The sequence below is a fragment of the Falco naumanni genome, chromosome 1 (genome assembly GCF_017639655.2).
Source record: "Falco naumanni isolate bFalNau1 chromosome 1, bFalNau1.pat, whole genome shotgun sequence".
In the NCBI taxonomy this organism is placed as follows: Eukaryota; Metazoa; Chordata; class Aves; order Falconiformes; family Falconidae; genus Falco; species Falco naumanni.
The window spans coordinates 107,942,952-107,960,812 of NC_054054.1; the positions used below are offsets into that span (position 1 = coordinate 107,942,952).

General features: G+C 45.0%; 1 protein-coding gene across 2 annotated transcripts in view; it reads right to left on the minus strand.

Annotated features, from left to right (window-relative positions):
• The window catches only part of SSH2 (slingshot protein phosphatase 2), a 111,263-nt gene that overhangs the window by 62,471 nt on the left and 30,931 nt on the right, over positions 1 to 17,861 (minus strand). Inside the window, exon 2 of one of the 2 annotated variants that reach the window (XM_040616836.1) lies at positions 14,091 to 14,134. In XM_040616836.1, the coding sequence (XP_040472770.1) occupies positions 14,091 to 14,134 (44 nt within the window). Of the gene's footprint in view, positions 1 to 1,738; positions 1,849 to 14,090; positions 14,135 to 17,861 lie in introns of those variants that run through there. The other variant, XM_040616843.1, reaches the window with a different exon arrangement.

Consider the following 17,861-nt stretch of genomic DNA (forward strand, 5'->3'; position numbering starts at 1 on the left):
TTTTAGATCTTGCCTGCAACAAAATAAGCACATCCAATATTAATCAGCCTTTGTGAACTTGCAACTAGTAGTATTACCTTTAAAGCAGCTCTTCATTATGCCAGCCCAAAAGCTACAGCACCGTCCTGATTGAGAACGATATCAAAATATTAATCCGGTGCTCAGCCTTGTGCAAACAATTCATGCGTGGGCCAAAAGCTCTGTCATTCTCATGCTTATTAATCTTTTCTTCCAGGAGGCAAAAGACAGCATAAGCTCCTCTGATAACTCAGTTATCTCTCTCCCCAGAAAAGGAAAGGGTGGTCCTTCCAACCAAGTGGCCATTTAAACTACTGCTAGATAGAAACCGCAGATCTACATGTGGCTGGGGCAGCAGAGACCAGCAGTATTTCCTCTTTCCTTTGATCCCTTTCCATACAGTCTCAAACTGTGGGCTGAGTGTTCGAGCAGTGTACAAAACAAACATCTTAAAAGCACTTAAATTGTTACCTAGCTACCTAGTACAGCTTGCTAAATCATGCTGAGTGGTAAGGAAATGTTTCAGGTTGGTTTTTTCTCCAAAATTCCAGAGTTACTGCTACTTCCCAATGCCCAGGGCATATCCAACTTGCATCTCTGCTTCCACAGAACAGTTCAGGTATGTCACTGTTAAACCTCCATTATCAGCAGCCACAGGGAAAGCCGTAATGTTTACAGGCAGCACTTACGAGTGGAAAAAAATTACTAATTACAAGCATTTTGGGTTGAGTATGAAAGGCTCAGAGAGACTTAACTGATTACCAGGTACAGCAGTGATTGCCAAGGCTCAAGAAAGAGGCCACAGAGTTTGGGGACTTATTCCCATACCAAGCATAAGCAGGGGTATCTGCTATAGACCTTGTAAGTGCAATGCAGCACAATTTCTAGCTGAAGCTTCTTGCACCCAGGACCACAGCTCCAGGTGGGATCCAGCGTTTTATCCTACTATCCTGAAGCCTTTCATCATGGTTCCAAGAGATAAAACTGGCATCTTTAAAGCAGTATCAAGCATAGCTAGACCACAGCGACTATCTCTCTAAAAGCCTTATCTACCACCCCATAGCAGCCACTTCCCTCCTTAATCCTTCCAACCAAAACCCACGACTGTGGCCGTCGCTGTTAATTGCCTGCAAATTAAATGATTATTGGTATCTGCATTTCAAAGGGAGGTGTGCAGCTGGAGAAGCTGATTTTTTTTTTCCAAGCGGCTTAAGATGGGGCACAGAGACACTCCGTGCTTTACAGCTGCCCAGGACTAAGAGTACTTAAAAACTGGCATCAGCTCATCTCGCCCTCATGAGCTGCAGGCGTTAGGGGCGAGGGCTCAGTCCTGTTCCTGTTACACCCACCTGAAAACGCTCCCCAACCACCCGGCGATCGGCTCAAAGGAGACCAGCTGAGGGGGCTGATCTCTGCTTCAGACCCTGACAGAAGGGTTCAAGGGCAGCCGGTGTGCGGCCGCAGGAGGGCTGCACCCCGGGCAGGGCAGCGCCGGCCCCGCTCCCTGGCGCCCGGGGGTTCGCAAGGACACCGAACCCAGGCGGGCGAGCCCGCGGTAACGGGACGCGGCCAGCCCTGCGGCCGGGGGAAAGTTTGCCCGAAGGCGAAGCGCGGCAGAGCGGGCTGCCGGTCGGTGCCGGTCTCTCCCGGTGCCGGTCTGCTCCGGGAACGGGGCAGGCGGAGCGGCAGCCGGTCGGTGCCGGTCTCTCCCGGTACTCACAGCTGGGCGATGGCACCCTGGGAGATGACGGCGTTGTCTGAGAAGTAGGGGATCATCGCGCCTCCCCGCCGAGGCGGCCGCCCTGCCCCGCGGCATGGGGAGCGCAGCCGCCCGCCGCTCTGCCCCGCGGCCCCGCCGCGCTCCGGCCAGCCCCGCCGCCGCCGCCCGCCCACTGCGCAGGAGCGGCCCCGGCAGCGGGGCGGGACCGGGACCCACCCCGCCCCCCGGGCAGCACGTGGCGCCGGGCACCGGCGGGGTGCGGGTCCCCCCACCCCTGCCCCGCGGCTCCGCTCCTGGGGTGTCGTGTCCCCCCCGACCCGGGGCTCCGCTCCGAGGGTCCCGTCCGCCCCCGCCCAGGAACGGGATGCGACCGCTGGCTCCCCCCGGAGGGGGCGAGAGAGCGGGGAGGGGGCGCGCTGGGTTTGGTTTCTCCCCCCCTTTCCCGGCCCCCGCTTCCCCGAAACAGCCGGGGCAAAGCCGCAAGGGCTGAAGCAGCACATCAAAAGGGGTCTTCTCAAAAAGCAGCAGCGACAACGCAGGCGCTTGGGAAACGACCTTAATTTCTCTCCCGCAGGAGGCATGGGGGGAGGGGGGGGGGGGGAGGAATAGATCTTGGCAATAACTTTCATACGCAGAGACTTGACAACTCGTTTTCTGCCAAAGGAGCAGAGCAACAGCTACCTTCCGATGCGATTTAATCTTTAGCTCCATCACTCCTCCAGAGGAAAGGCAGCGCTTTAGAACAAAACCTTGTCCTCTGCCTGCTGCTGCAGCGCCGGGGAAAGGGCTGGGGCAGCTTGCTCCATCCCCTCCTACGCACAGGCCAGCCCCACAGCACAAACTGTTCCAGATCTGCATTCTCCAGCCCTTACCTCGGGCAAATTGTTTAACTAAGGAGTGTGGGAAAACAGCCGAGAAACCTTGGAAGCCGGCTCTGTGTTGCTTCCCATCGGTCCCATCGGAACACAGGTCATCCCACCACTGAGGGACACAATAATACGCTGTTCCTAAGTCACCTGGTGCGGATGGCACGTGCTCAGACCCAGTAGCAAAGCACAAGTGAGCGGGCAGTGGAAGATAAAAAGATAAACACGTGTACTAATGACACCTACTCAACTGGAAAAAAGGTACCACTGGGGCATGACTGCCCCTAGGATCAGACACCAGAGCTAGAAGCCAAACGACAGCTTTGTCTAGGGTTTATTTCCAACTATTAACTAAAACTTCCAGAGAAGCTGGTGCTTAAAAAACAGTACAGCATGACAGCAACTGCTTCAGGTCTGAGACTTCATAGGAGCAAGACAGACACTTGTCTGGAGGGTCTCAGCCATCCCCACTCCAGGGGACTCAGAGAAAAGGACAAAGGCTGTAGGATTTGTGATTCTGCAAGTTTTGCTAGAGTATGGTTTGGTTGCATTAATTTAAGCAATGTCATCTTATATAGCCAAGAGCACATCTCTGGTAATGGTTCCTCACAGCTGTAAAGAAAAATGCAGTGCCAGCTAGCTGCAGTGCCAAAAAAAAAATACCATTTTGTTAGGCAGAAATGAAGTCAGTTGCAAGAAGCAATGGAAAAATCAGGACATTAGAGAAATGGAGGGTAACTCAATCTTTCCAGAGGTCAAGAGACTGGCAAGAACCTCATATTTAATAGTAACACATACCACACATTCATAGACTGAAAAACAAACCCAGAACTTCTGTTCTATTCTGATTAATAACTTAAGGGCCTTACTCAAGCGTTGTAGAAGACTAAATGTTAAGATACTGTCCAGACAGATGGCAGATTTCTTACACGCAAACTAACATTACAAAGGCAAGCTCTTAAAAACTGCTAAAAACAAGTGCAGTGATTAACTACAAGCAATACTCTTAAAGCAGCTAGTCATAACATATGGATAATAGATTTGTAAATTAATTAGTCCTGGATTAATACAATCATGTACTGTGTCTCCATATGCTAGGAGACCAAATGATAATAGAAATATCCCAGCTTTTTTCTTTCTGAACCTTTAGAAAACATCAGCAGGAAATCCTCACGTAAGTTCATATATTGCAATCTGCACTAATAGAAGGTATTTGAACCCGGGTTTGTTGCCATAAAGATTGAAATACCAGCCTGAGACTGACACTGCCTTCAGGCTACATGTCAGATTAACATTTCAGTTCCCACCTCCGCTGGTATAGCATATGTTATTTTCATATTCTGCGTTTTAAAATCAGACTTCAGGAACAACCCTATTTCTTTGCCAAAGTTGCAACCTACTTTCAGCAGTTTATTGCCCCAACAACTCCATCTCTCAGCATGTAGGAGCAAGGAGCAGGCAGAAAGAAGGGACATCCAGGGGATACATGGAGTTGAAGACAGCAGGTCACAAGACAGCCAACAAACTGCTCCTTGCTGGAAGCAGGTGCACTCTGCTGGGACAAATACATAAAGAATTTAAAGTGCACAAAATTGCAGTGATGACAGGTAGCAGGCTAAATCACTACCGTGCTGCAATAGAGCATGTGAGCAATAGCCATTAGTCACTGTATGACGAGATGTACATAAGTTTGTCTGGGGTCTCAGCTTCCCAGCCCAGTGCACGAAAATATACTTTGCTGCGTGGAAAAGGGCACTCACTGTCCGAGTTTTCGGTCAGCATTTCGCTCCCCAGGAGGTCACAGGATTAGCAGGGCCATGCCGCCTGCTGCAGAGCTGAGTGGTAAACAACACCGCATCTGCGCTCAGTACAGCCCGACCCCATTGGGCAGTAGGCTTGCATTTAACCTTTGAACACCACACGACTAATAAATGACAGTTACATGCATCATGCAAGCCACACCGTATTAAAAAAAAAAAACAAAACAAAAAAACAAACCCAAAAACCAAACAACAAACCATCCGAAAACCTTTGCTATGACAATGATGACAAGGACTGCTGAGAATGCCTAGCCAGGCACTTTGGGAGGAGGGAACTGAGGGAATGCCCACCAGAGCTGCCTCTGGAGTGAAATTTAAGGGAGTGGAGGGAGAACATGCATGCACAGTTCTCTTGTATTGACTTGTAGTGTTCTGCCTGGCAGACAAGGCTGAAAATACATCGTTTATTCATACAGTCGTCATCTCCCGCAGTGTCTGTATCCCAAAGCTATACAGTTACAGTAGCTCGCACCAGTAAATTCAGCTGCCTTAACTTTCCTCGAGCTTTTTAACATGTTTTGATCTTACAGTGATGTAAATAGAGTAATTCTGTGTCCTGCACGGGGGCAGCAGCTTACAAATGTGATTTTACAGCTCAGTACATAGGTCACATAGTAAAAATGCATGAAGCACTCTAGTCTGGTTTTGCATTAGCAGATACAGATTTGACACTTGCAGAAAGCATGCTTACAGCTGGACACGCAGTCCTGTCAGTGCACATAGTCCACATGCAAAGAGAGCATTAATCAAGCTAATGTTCCCATCCAAGATCAACAGCTTAAGGCTGAATTGCTGCTTTTTGTAAGACCACACAAAGGTGTGGGTGTCACCATAATCCACCCACGCCTATCCCACAGAGGTTTGTAGAGTGTCTGCTCGCATGCTAAGATGATTAAATCTGAAACATGGATTGTCTTATTAGGCATGTTCAATTCTTAGCCTACACTGGGGTCCGGTGACCTCTCTTCATTTTAGAATATGTCTGCCAGCAAGACTTTCTCTGTCCTCTCAGTTCTCTCCTTTCTAAGAGCCTTAATGAGGGTGATATATTGCCATGGCCTCTCTAGAAATTAATTCCAGTGGGTATGAAGGGTTGGCTATTAAGTCCATTCAGACTGAAGTTCAGGTACTCTCTGCAAAAGCAAGGCATGTTCTTTTCTTCCTCCAAACAACAGGGTAAACCTGTGGACAGTACTACAACTGTAGTGTTAGTCATGTTCAAGGTAAAGGGAGCAGTAGGATGCTAGGCGTAGGAATTCTGGCCTCTATCTATTAGTATCAGTGTAAGAGGTAAGGCAATGCAGAACCTGGACCCATGTTTTCAGGGGAGAATGAAAAAGTTGTGAAGCTGCTGCATTTGGCAAACAAACCTCCCCCTCACCACCATCACATCCTCTCCCAACAGAGCGATGAGCCACGGCAGTGCCTGCTCAGCCACCTCTAGTGTGCATATGGAAAGTTTGTTCTTTACTGCTGAGCAGCTGTTTCCGGTGTCATTTATGAAAGTTAACAGAATTTTGAAAACAACACGTCGCTACCACAGCCAAACCACTGGAGTCTTGCACCCGCACCACTGCAGAGAGAGGTAGCAAGTTCATTTCCGTATGCAGAGGTGGGGCCAAGCGCTTTGTTTTTCTCACCGGCAGCTATACTCAATCTTTCCCCACTGTCAGTCCCCTCCACTCAATCCCCCCAGCTGTCTCAGCATCAGGTCTGATAGGGAAAAAGGGTCCTAAGGGGTAGCTTTGAAGAATATGATGCCACACCTCAGTTGTTTGAGGGTCAAAGGATCTGATGCCTCTGCGTTTTTGGTGGGACATCATTTAATTCAGCCTGTTGCTATGAGGACATGTGGCTTTCAGCAATGAACAGAGTCTACAAATGAGTCTGACTGGATTAAGAGTCCAAACAGATGACCTATCTGCAGAGAGCCTCGAACTAGTGCAGCAAACCTGTAAACAGGTAGAGAACGATCCACTGAGAGCAGCACCTCTTGCGCCTGTCTCCTACTGCTGCCTCCCCACCTTGGAGGGAAAACTCGATCTGTTAGAAGTCTTCTGGCAGTTTTTAGCATGGGAGACAAAGCTTACTGCGTACTGGATCATAAAATCGTTTAGGTTGCAAAAGGCTAAGATCATCATGTCCAACTGTTAACCCAGCACTGCCAAGTTCACCACTAAACCACGTCCCCAGGCATCACAGCTACACGCTCTTAAACAGCTCCTGGGCAGCCTGTTCCAGTGTTTGATAACCCTTTCAGTGAAGAAATTTTTCCTAATATTCAAGTCCAATTTTTATTAGGAAAATGTGAAGCCACTTCAGTAGCAGCAATCATAAACAAGCCAATGCATGCAGGGCAGAATGAGATACAGTGAAGAAACAAAGCCTTCCCAGTGAGTAAGAGGCATACCACCCACCAAGGCAGTGCTTACATACACCAGCTTTATTACATACAGTAAAGGAAATTTAACAAAGTAATTATCAAGGAGCCCATATCTAGTTTAAAAAAAAAAAGAAAGAAAAAAAAAAAAGAAGGGGGAGGGAGGAACAGGGAAAGCACGCAAAACTATACTTGAATCCTGTAGAACCAGTCAGAACAGGAAGCCACATTCTAAATTTGGTTATTTAAGCTGTCTAAGAGTATTTCTGTTTCCACTTCTTGAGCAAAGAAATCAGACAGATGCAGGGATAGGGTGATAAGCATCACAGAAAGAACAAAACCCTGCTTTAAAAGCCCGTTTGGTCAGTTGCCCATCATGATCAATGATTAGGCTTCTTAGTTGCAAACTCAACACCTATTTTGCAATATTATCACTTCATTAAACCCTTCCCTCACAAATCCCACACCCAAGCACTGTATAGTTTACTTATCATTAAATCTTAGAGGGTCTGACACAAAGAAGTCAATGCTCAATTACACTTGTTTGAGAGAGGCAGAAGCAAAGAGGACTGAAGGGACCCCAGCAGTGCCACCAGGCAGCAGGGCTAGGAAAAGGGGCACAAGCAGCAACATCTACCACTCTGGTCTCTCAACAAGCAACACTAATGTCGGACAAGGGTAACGTGCCAAGACACAACTTTTGCTGAAACACCTTTTCCCACAGCCAGCTTCTCCACCTGCTTTCTGAAGAGCTGCCGTCCATGTGCATTCAAACAGTTCAAGAGCAGCTTTGAATGCAAAACTGACAACGCATCCTATTTGCACAGCAAAACACTCTCCATGCAAACATCTACATTGCTACTAAAAAAATTAATCCAGACCTCTGCAAGCTGTTACAGGACTGTTCTAAGTCCAGCAATGAAGAAACATGCCTGAATGACATGTCTGAGATCATAAAACAAGTAATGTGTTATTTCAGTGACCTATGGAAAAGAAAGATCTAAATCCTCTGAACTATCAAAAACACCCCCCTAATTTTATAAAGGAATAGTTTGGATGCAAAGATACCAAAAAGCTGAATGGCAACAAGTCTAGAAACGCTGGCCCGGATTATCAAAATATATTTGAGTGCCTGAAATCCACAAAAAGCTGAAAACTGAGGATTTATATTTAACTTTGAAGTCTTGTGAAGGTGCCCTACCCAGGAAAGAAACCAGAACAACTGTTTTGGAGTTTGCTTTCTATTTACAACAGGATTTTTTCCTGAACTTAGATTCCTCTAGCTTAGAGCACCTGGTTCATGCTCAGCAGGAGACACAAGCATGTATGGAATCCTTACAGCACCCCCTGGTCAGCCCCTCCTTCACTAGCTTCTGAAGAAGCAGCACAAGTGCATGGGGGCAGCTGTTTTGGGCTTGCTCCATGCCAAACAGACCCTTTTGGTAGCTGAAGGATCTGACCCACCTTCATTCCTTTCACTTCCCAGTTTGTCTTTGCTTTGTTCCTCATTCTCCTCTGTTTACACCTTAGAATGACAAGTCAAAAAAACCTTTTCCTAAGCATTCATATTTTGAGCGAGCTCCCTGCTACAGCATCGTATGCTCACCTGGTAATTTCATAATGCAACAATATTAAGCCTGCTTGATCCTTCAGCCTGAAGATCACACCTGAACTCATCTTACACATTATTGTGATCCACAGGTATGTAATCAGACTGGACTGAACATGTTGCAACCGCAGCCTTAGACCTTGCGGTGAACTAGCCTGCAGATACCTGTTAGTAATCTAACAAAACCAAGTTTTACTACAAGTGCTATACCTTTGCTCACGGTTTGGTGATAAAACACCTGGTATTCAAAACTGAAGACCACAGACCTACTTTAACGAATCATGACATGTGGCCCACGAAACTTTTTCTGGTGGCAGCAGAGCTAGCAGATTAACAGAACCCCTCTTTATCTCGGTATTACATTCTCCACAAGCAGCTGTAGTAAATGCCACAGAGAGGCTAAGCTGTCACTGAAAGGAAAGACAGAAAGATGGATTCAGGAAACACATTCTAAAGATAAGGTTCATACTACAAGAGCTTAGTAATCTCCGGCACGGATAAACACAAGCTTTCCTGTACACCACACACACAGTAACCTCTTACTCAAGATCTGGAGTTACCAAACTGTCTTGCACATCCATTAGAAGATCCAGCTACTGTTCAAGTACCAGCAAAGTAAACGTTTGGCAGCTGCAGCAGCAAACAAAGGAAGCACAAGGAAGGTTTAAGCTGCTAGAACTCACAGTGCATAGTTTTTGGAAGTCTCTCTCTTAACACCAGATAGGCTTTAAGGATAACCACAAGTGTCAGGAGCCTGCCCCAGGAGCACCAAATGGCGATGATACACATCTCCAAAAGTCACAACAGACATAGGAGGCTGCAGACTGACACATCTCAGTGTGGACTGTAAATAAGTCTTCTGAAATGCAGTCAATTTGGTATCACAGATTCTCTCTCCCAGGAACTAGCATACATCTGCCGTAACCCTCAGGTAGAGAGAAGCTTACAACGGGTCTCAGTTTAAAAATCAAACAAGTTGGCTTACAATTTATTGAGCTGTTGCCCTATACAAGGAAACACATGCACCAATTCCACTTACTATTTGAAAAACAGCTTTTATTCTGCTACAAACCATAAGCTCCTGCATCAGACTGTGGTCTTCCGCTCCTAAAACAAAGGAATTTATTCACAGCTTGAAACCTTGAGGCATCTTGGCACATCCAACTGTTATCATGGCAATAATCTGATTTGCTTTCCTTCCCAGTTCACTCCTGGAAGGAACTACTTTGACTAAAAAAAACAAACCAGAAGGTAAGCATATTTAGGCTGCAAATGGTGTTGGGTATTATTTTTTTTTCTTTTTTTACCCTTCTGCCTGCACTTGAAGAGGGGGGGACAAGCACTTTTTGAGAACATTTTCAGGTAACAAACCCCAGATTTCAAACAGGACCTAATCACTTTCTATAGCACTTAAAGGGCATGACAGGCTCCTCAGCTTTACCTAAGCAAATGGACTTCAGTCTGACCAAGCACCAGGCCATAAAAAGTTCAAGGAATTCCTCTGAAGTCCCCAGCAGCCTTGCTAGGCAATACAGCTTACCCAATTTTATAAGCAGCAGTTACTGTGCAGCCTCAAACATTGCATTTCAGCAACCAGAGCTGTTTCAAGGCACACAGAAGTGGTAAATTCACAGATAGTGTGGAAATAGAGGCAGCATATAAAACAAACCCAAAAAGCAATCAGCAGTTCCTGACAGCAAATCCAACACAGGCTGCAGCACTGCTGCTGCCCCGGGCCCTGGAGATGTCATTTGTCAGCAGAACAAAGATGCTGAATTCTTGCAACCTTGGCACAGAGCACACAAAACCTGAATGTCAACAGGTCAGCTGGTGTAAACAACTCAAAGCTCAATACAAGTGTATTTTAGGTTTTAACATCAGGATAATGCAAAGAGATTGTTAACATAGATAGTCTATTATGAGTGTATTTAGCATGGCAGCAGCACGTCTGGGGACAGAAGGAGAGATGCACAGGCCAGCTAGCTGCACAGCCTCCAGACAGCCTAATAAAAATGTCTAGAAGGTAGCAATGAAGGCAATAGATGTAATAAATAGATTGTTTAGGACATCCTCTTACACAGTACTGTCTTAGTCCCATCAGGCAAGAGTGAGGTCTGGCTCAAGGAGGGACTCCAGAGCAAGCACCTGAACCCACGTCAGGGGCTTGGGGATCTTACCCATAAGCTGCAAGAATGGTCACAGCTAGTGCAGGGCCATGGCTTCCCATAGAGCAGGGCTTGGGCGTGAAAAAAAAAAATTTCCAGAATCCAAACTGGTTTTCACCTATTTGCTCAGCTTCAGTATTAATTTGCTATGGTTTTTAGTAACGGATAGAAGTCTGTATAAAAATTAGATCCGTGTTCACTATGCTCAAGTACTTTCCTCAAGTAGGAAATAAACCGTTCCTCCTTGCATCAGTACAAATGAGTTTGCCAGAAAATACTGTTCAAAGCATGTTCCAAGGATAATTGCAGAGCACACGTGAACTCTCTTTCTGGGTATCTAATAGCTTTTTCCATCTTTTGGAGAAAAGTTTTTGATGGATTCTGCTAATTCACAAAGCAGAAAACTCCTCATTCCGTGATGATGCTGGCAGAAGCGGTCTTGGGGCAAGTGCAGACTTGACATGTCATTTAACTGCTCTATAGAGCAGGTTTAAGTTTAAACAACATTTTCACACTCTTCCTCTCCCTTGTCTGCAAAACTTGAGTCCATGCAATCACAGTCCTCTGTGGTGTTAGATCTCAAACAGCACAAACAGGTCAGCAACGAGACAGATGATTCGTTTTAGGTATGATGACCTTGATATACATACCTACAAGTTTAAGCTCCTGTTTGAAACTAATTTCCGTGCCTCTTTGGAAGACATTTTAGACTGGTTGCTTTTCATAGCCTCTGCTCAACAAGCACTAGTCACTCCTGTCCTACTGCAGTCTTTGCTGCATGTTCACCTCAATATATATATCCCCTACCTCATCAGTGAGAAGAGATAAAACAGCAAAAACCTAACACAAGAAGCTATGTAGAAATCACCAGCCATAGGACTAGCAAAGCTGTTGAGCTGGATTTAAGTGGAACATTTGTCTCTTGAGACAGCAGTCCCTAGGCTGTGCAGAGGCATGGGGACTCAGGATGATGGAAGTGAAAGCTGTACTCAATGATCTTCAAGACTGACCACTGCAAAAATCTTCTGACACGAAACATACCTATGTGCACATATGTGCATATGCTTAGGTCTTAAGCTAATTCCCTTGCAAGCATTAACATCTCTATGCACTAACATCCTATTTAATAAATATTGAAAAGTTATTTTATTAACCCAAACATGCTTTTAATACTACCAGTCATACTCCTGCATTCAGTGTCCAGTTAACAGCACAAGTTTGGGCATGCTTATTGCCAATCATCTGAACAAATTTTACACGAGTGCAAGAGACAAAAGGACTCCTCATCAAAAGAATATTACAAATGGCAAAAACCTCACCCCAAACACTGACCATAGCTATAGCCAGTTCACCCAAATTATGCATCAGGGGAGCTTCGCCAGCCTGGCCTTGCCCAGGCAGGCAGCTAGGAATGTCAGGCTGCTGCAGAGCACTACTTTGGTGACACAGCAGCTGATAACGTACCCTTCTTTTAAAGCCAAACTCAGTCCATTGCCTTTTTACTGTCTGTTTTTTTAATAGCTACTACTTGCTATGTTCTCTTGAAAACTGGGGATTAGATACACTCAAGAGCTGTTTATAGACATCTGCTGCTCCTCCACAGCAGGACTCCAGGTTGACTACTTACCACATTTGACTGTATTATTTTTATCCTACTGTATTCAGACACATTTGACACCCACCCCCTTGTTTTCCCTAAGAAGGATCATGGTTTCAATTAGCTTTCTGACCCCAGTAACAGGAGGCACAGAGTTCAGATCACCACATCAACAGCAGGTTGTCATTTCCTACCCCAGGACGTTATTTCAAATATATTTTAAAATGTTCATTTCAAACCTAACCTACAATTGTTGCTAAGTGCCCACAACAATTAAATACCTCCCATCCCCTCCAATACATTATGTATACTGAGACCAAGTCATGAGTTGATCTTGTGACTGCTGGAAGGCTAAGAGTGAAATTAAAAATCGGGGTTTAGCTGAGTTCAATTTCTGCCTTTGGGAATTGTGCTTTCCAGCTTTCCTCTCAGCCATGAAAGCTGTAAAATGAAGAGACAGCAATTCTTAAATCATCATTTAAAGGTAGAAGACTAAATAAAACAGACCAGTCACTTTGCCCAGGCCACACAGTCACAGGACTACACTGAAATCATGGGAACATGCAACCAGGACAGCTTTTACTTTTGCAGATTCATCCAAGTTGGCCCAAAACCCAAAGCCCAAGTCTTGTTTAAGCCTTTCAAATACTAGAAATTACGGCTTCTGTTCTTACCTACTCACACAAAAAACATTAAGCAAAGAACTGTAACAGCCAAAGAGCTTATAAAGAAACTATTTCACCTTCGCTTCCCCTTTACTCCCTCTGGAGGGAATCTTACGTCTTTCATAAAATTGGACTGCAACATTTTAAGCCAAGGAAGTGCTCCTGCTGCTGGAGAAGTTACCTGGTATATGTAAGTTTTGCTTTTATTAAGTTTAGCTGAAGTAATTCTTTTGATGGCTTAGAGGGTAGGAGACAAATCTCACCAGACCTTCAAGAAGGCTACCCTTAAGACTATGACTGCGTTATAAAATCACCATTAATACTTGTCACCATTCAATCAGCTGAATTCCAAGTTTGTTTGGTTTTTAGGGATAAGCATTTATGAAAAAAGGTTCTTCCTGAAGCAACTGAAATCAGCATTTACAAAAGTTGAACATCTCCGTGCAAAACAATCACAACTAAAAAAAAATCCTTGCAATTTCTCAGCGTTCTCCTAACTTTGGATTAGGTATTTAACCCCTGCATCAGTAGCAAATATCTATGCATCAACTGAACATGCTATTTTAAGCAGCATGCACCCTTATGGCACAGGACCACCCTGTACTCCAGCTTCCAGAAGTACAACTTTTCACAAAACCCAAGAAAAATACAGTTAGAGGATGACTACCACTGCTGAAGGCTCTCCTGTTATACTCTGCTAACTAGAGTAATCCAATGCAGCTCTTGGTGGCAACAGAGGCTTTTTAACCAGAGAACAAGAGTTTGTTTAGTATGGTTATTCCTCTCAGACTATTCTGATGAGGGACCAAATCCTGAGAAACAACATATGACATTGGAGGGAGCTAAGGAACAACACAACCGGGATTTGTTCCTAAAGATATAAGCAAAGTCTCCACACGCACAGAGAAGCTGAGTATCACCATCTTATTCAGAGCATGTCCACAGGCAAGACACCCCTTCCCGGATGCAGACAACAGTCTGGAGAATATACTCGCTGACATCTTTGCAAACTGTTCCCCATATATATTTTTTAGTGTGCAATCTGACTTCTCCCATTTCCTGCTGCAGCAACTCCTTTACTGGGAACATTATTTAGGCCACAGTTAAATATATTTTTCAGTAAGGCACACACAAGACAGTTGTGCAACATTAAGGACAGGCAGAGTGTGATGTGTGTTTAAACCCCCTGTGGCACATTTTACACAGAGGCATCCTTGAGGACTCTTGCAAGCCTCAAGTGACAGTCTTACCTTCTGGGCTGGGACCGGCATTCTTCTTCCCCACTGTCTGCCTCCTGTGTATATAGGAAAGGAGAAAAAAGTTAATAAGCTTTAATATATGCAGACTCCAACAACTTGCATGTCTCTGGTTTGATTGTAGAAGGCAAAAGAAACTCCCAGTGCTTCTGCATGTAGCTGTCACGATAGAGGAACTCACTTTCGGCTCAGCTGTCACTTCATGTTCTCACAAAACCCTCTGAAAAACTCACCATCACAAGAATTTTTGCCACTGCAGGATTTAGCATGCTTTTGTATGGAATTCCAGTGACCCCTGCCAAACCAGGTAGGCCAAGAGCCAAACACATAGTTTACTTCTTGGGCAAAAATCTCTGGGTTTTTTATCACCTTGATGTAGATCATATTAATTCATAGTCCAGTGTCAGCAATCAAGTGTAAGAATCCACAAAACCAGCAAGTAATAAACCTGCCAAATAGGACTGGGTGAGTGAAGATAGACTGGAAAGTAGAAATATGACATACTACACTGCTTTAGATCAAAATTAACATGCACAATCTCTAATGTGCTGTGGAATTTTACTAGGTCTACCTGCTAAAGCCCAAAGTAATACCTCAGTAGAGATCTCAGCAATTACTTCTGCTTCACGGTACATTTATATGTGCATTGCCAGGCACTGGCTGGAGATAGGGTATAGGATCTGTTTTATCAGTGAAAACTTACTACGTTTGTATATGTCCGCAGGAGCAAACACATTTTAAAACATATCAAGTGTTCAATCAGGACAGGGCCATCCCAAGAAAACCAGAATTCAGCACAAGGCGACAAAGGAAGCAAAAAGTTAACTTTATTCCTAGCTTGCTTTAGGCTTCCCTCCTGCAGAACTCCTCCCCAGCAAGCGCCCACATTTGCTGGCAGCATATGGTCCGTGGAGCTGCGCAGAACTGACCCACACTAAGAGGAAGGCGTCAGCATGGCACCATGTATTTTGGTCATTTTTTCAAGCCATGAACCAGCACACAGGTGGTTGCAAGAGACCTGCGCCACTATGGCAACAAGGGTGCTAATGTTTTACTAATGAAGTCATGCAGTGGGCACTTAATTCTCTGTTCATTTTTTTTTCCTAACTGGTTACAGAGCTCTTTTCTATCTTCCCATCTTCTTTCTATCAAGGTCCAGCACAGATATTCCATTTCTCTCCTTTTTCTATCACTCACCCCATCATCAAGATGAACACATCCTCTTATGAGCAAGGATGCTGGCACATGTAATATCACAGCAATAGTAGAGTGAACTGTCATGTTCACTGCATTACTTCTGTGAACTCACGGGTCACTTTATAATGCTCCTGAAGGCAAACACAAAATGAAGTACTACTTCTATGCTTCTTAAGCAGGAAAGCTGGGATTAAGAAAGTCCAGTTAGTCTTCAGCAAACACCTGCAGAAGAGCTGAAACCCTGAAGCCAAAATGTCAGCAGAGTGACTGTGTCTCTCACATGGATGAAGTTCAATTTGTATGAATCCAGTGATGGTGCTCTCCTCCCCAGCACTGTCCCTGCTCAAACAATTCTGCAACAGCTCTGAGAAACTCCTCCCATGAACAACCCCAGGGGAGACAGTACAGAAACTCCAAGAAAGAAAACTATTCTTTTCTTCCTCTTCAGCTTGCTTCAGGAAAGCAGTTTGGAAGATGCTCTATCATGCATACACTGCTTTCTGTTTTACATACCATGGCACACAGACAGAAACTAAGGAAAGGTGTGTAAGAGGTTTCATGGGCTAGGGGAAGGCCGGGGAACAAGATAAATGTTAATTCCAAATGGAGTCGGTGGAAAAAAGGAAATGAGAAACTACATGTCCTGGGGCCTCTGGTTCAGCCCAACCAAAGAAGACATGTACCTGCGTGCCGCCCAGGGCAGGAGGCAAAGGGAAGCAACAGGAGAGGGAAAGGTTCTGGAGTAAAGTCATTTACAAACCCTACAGAAACTAGCACACGTAAGCATCAAGCTCAGAAAAGGGGAGGAGTGGAAAGTTTCCGTAAGGTAACCATATAAGCCATGTTTTTTCCTGACAATCTTTTGAACTACATTCTTTGTATTTATTGTATGCAAAGATCATATTAAGTTTAGTTTTTTAATACAGAGTTAAATACAGATACTCCTGCTGGATATTCTGCTTCTCTCTTACTTAAATGATCTGAATCTGTGAGATATAAGAATAACTAGAAAATGCACGCTTACTACTGGTCTTCTATTTCTAAGAACAGAACTAGAACACCACTATGAAGTAGTTCACTTGAAGCCACCTGCAACCACAAATTCAAGCTAAAACCTGCAAACCATCTACAACAAGCAAGAGCTGGCAGGAATACCTTCTACTCATCATACCTTAGAATTAGCTCAGCAACTCGATAAGGAAGCTAGCATGCCCGACCTCTCCAAAACAAGAACACCAGTGAACTCCACAGTCAACAGAAAACAAGCTGCAGTATCATTCAGAAGGGTGCAAATACACAGATGAAGAGCAGCCATCAGAGGAGCAGCAGCATAGCTCTTTCAGATCAGGGAGCCAAGCCCTTGTTCCCAAGATGAAGTTTCAGCTGCCTTCACTGTCTGGCAGGACACTCCAGGACACTTTCTGGGATACAGACCCAAGACTGGCCTTGCTAAGTAGGAATCCACTGGTATAGAATCACTTTCCATTACTCAAGCTTTTGCAATAACCATGCTGGCTCAGGACCTATCTAAGCCAGACTGTTTGCTGTCCACAGCTCCAGATACTGGACAGCTGTCCTGGTCATCTGTGCTCCCCACACAGCCAAAGTCAACGCATATTTTGACTGTCTTGCTTAATACCTCAGGGGCAATAACTATTCAATGGATCGCGCTGCTCATTCTGCATTCTGGTCTATTTTGGCTTGACAGGTGGTAGCAGCAGTATTTTAAGTTTGCAGAAGCAAGACATCGAGTACTTCCAAGCAGTTCACTAGTGCTTAACTGTCTTGCATGCACAAAAGCAGTACCTGCATTTCTAGAGCATGCAAAGAAAGTCTGCTTCAGTCCTACATACTTCTCATACCTCCTTGCCTTGCTCCTCTTCCCCTAAATTTGTAATCCTAATTACTAGCACTTCCCAGGAGAGTATGTATATTCATTTCTCATACCAGTACTGGGAAATGCAGGCAATTCCCTGTGGGTTGGAGTAGAAGATACTGTGGTGAAAAGGATAGCTCTGATCCCCAAGATCACACAGTGCTCCTCTTAGCAAGGCAGCCAGTGTCACCATAGAAGCCACACAGGCCACCTCCTCAGTGCCACACAGCAGTTCTGGCAAACAGGTATAGAACACAGAGTTAAACTCACCTCGGGCCGTGCCAGTGTGCACAACTGTCTATTGCCCCTGTGTTTGAAAACACCGGTCCCTCTGGGTTATCCTGAGCAGATGCACTAGCTTCTAGAGATCTGCCTACAGAAACAGAGGGATGCAGCATGTTCTTTACACCACTAGGTGCTAAGAGTTGAGGACAACTCACAAGACATCTCAATGGGTTCTCCTTAACTGACTCTCACATTAGAAATTCTTGTAGCAGAAGTAACCAAAAAAAAACCCTCAAAATGCCCCAAACCCAAATAAAAGATGGACACAAGATTTGAAGAATGAGGATTCAGATCTGGAAAGTATGAAGTTTCAGTCATTCAAGTGTCATCCACCCTGTTAAACTTAGAAAGATACTAGCCATACACACGTTACCATCACTGGCTTTGCCCAATCCCCAACCCCTCTA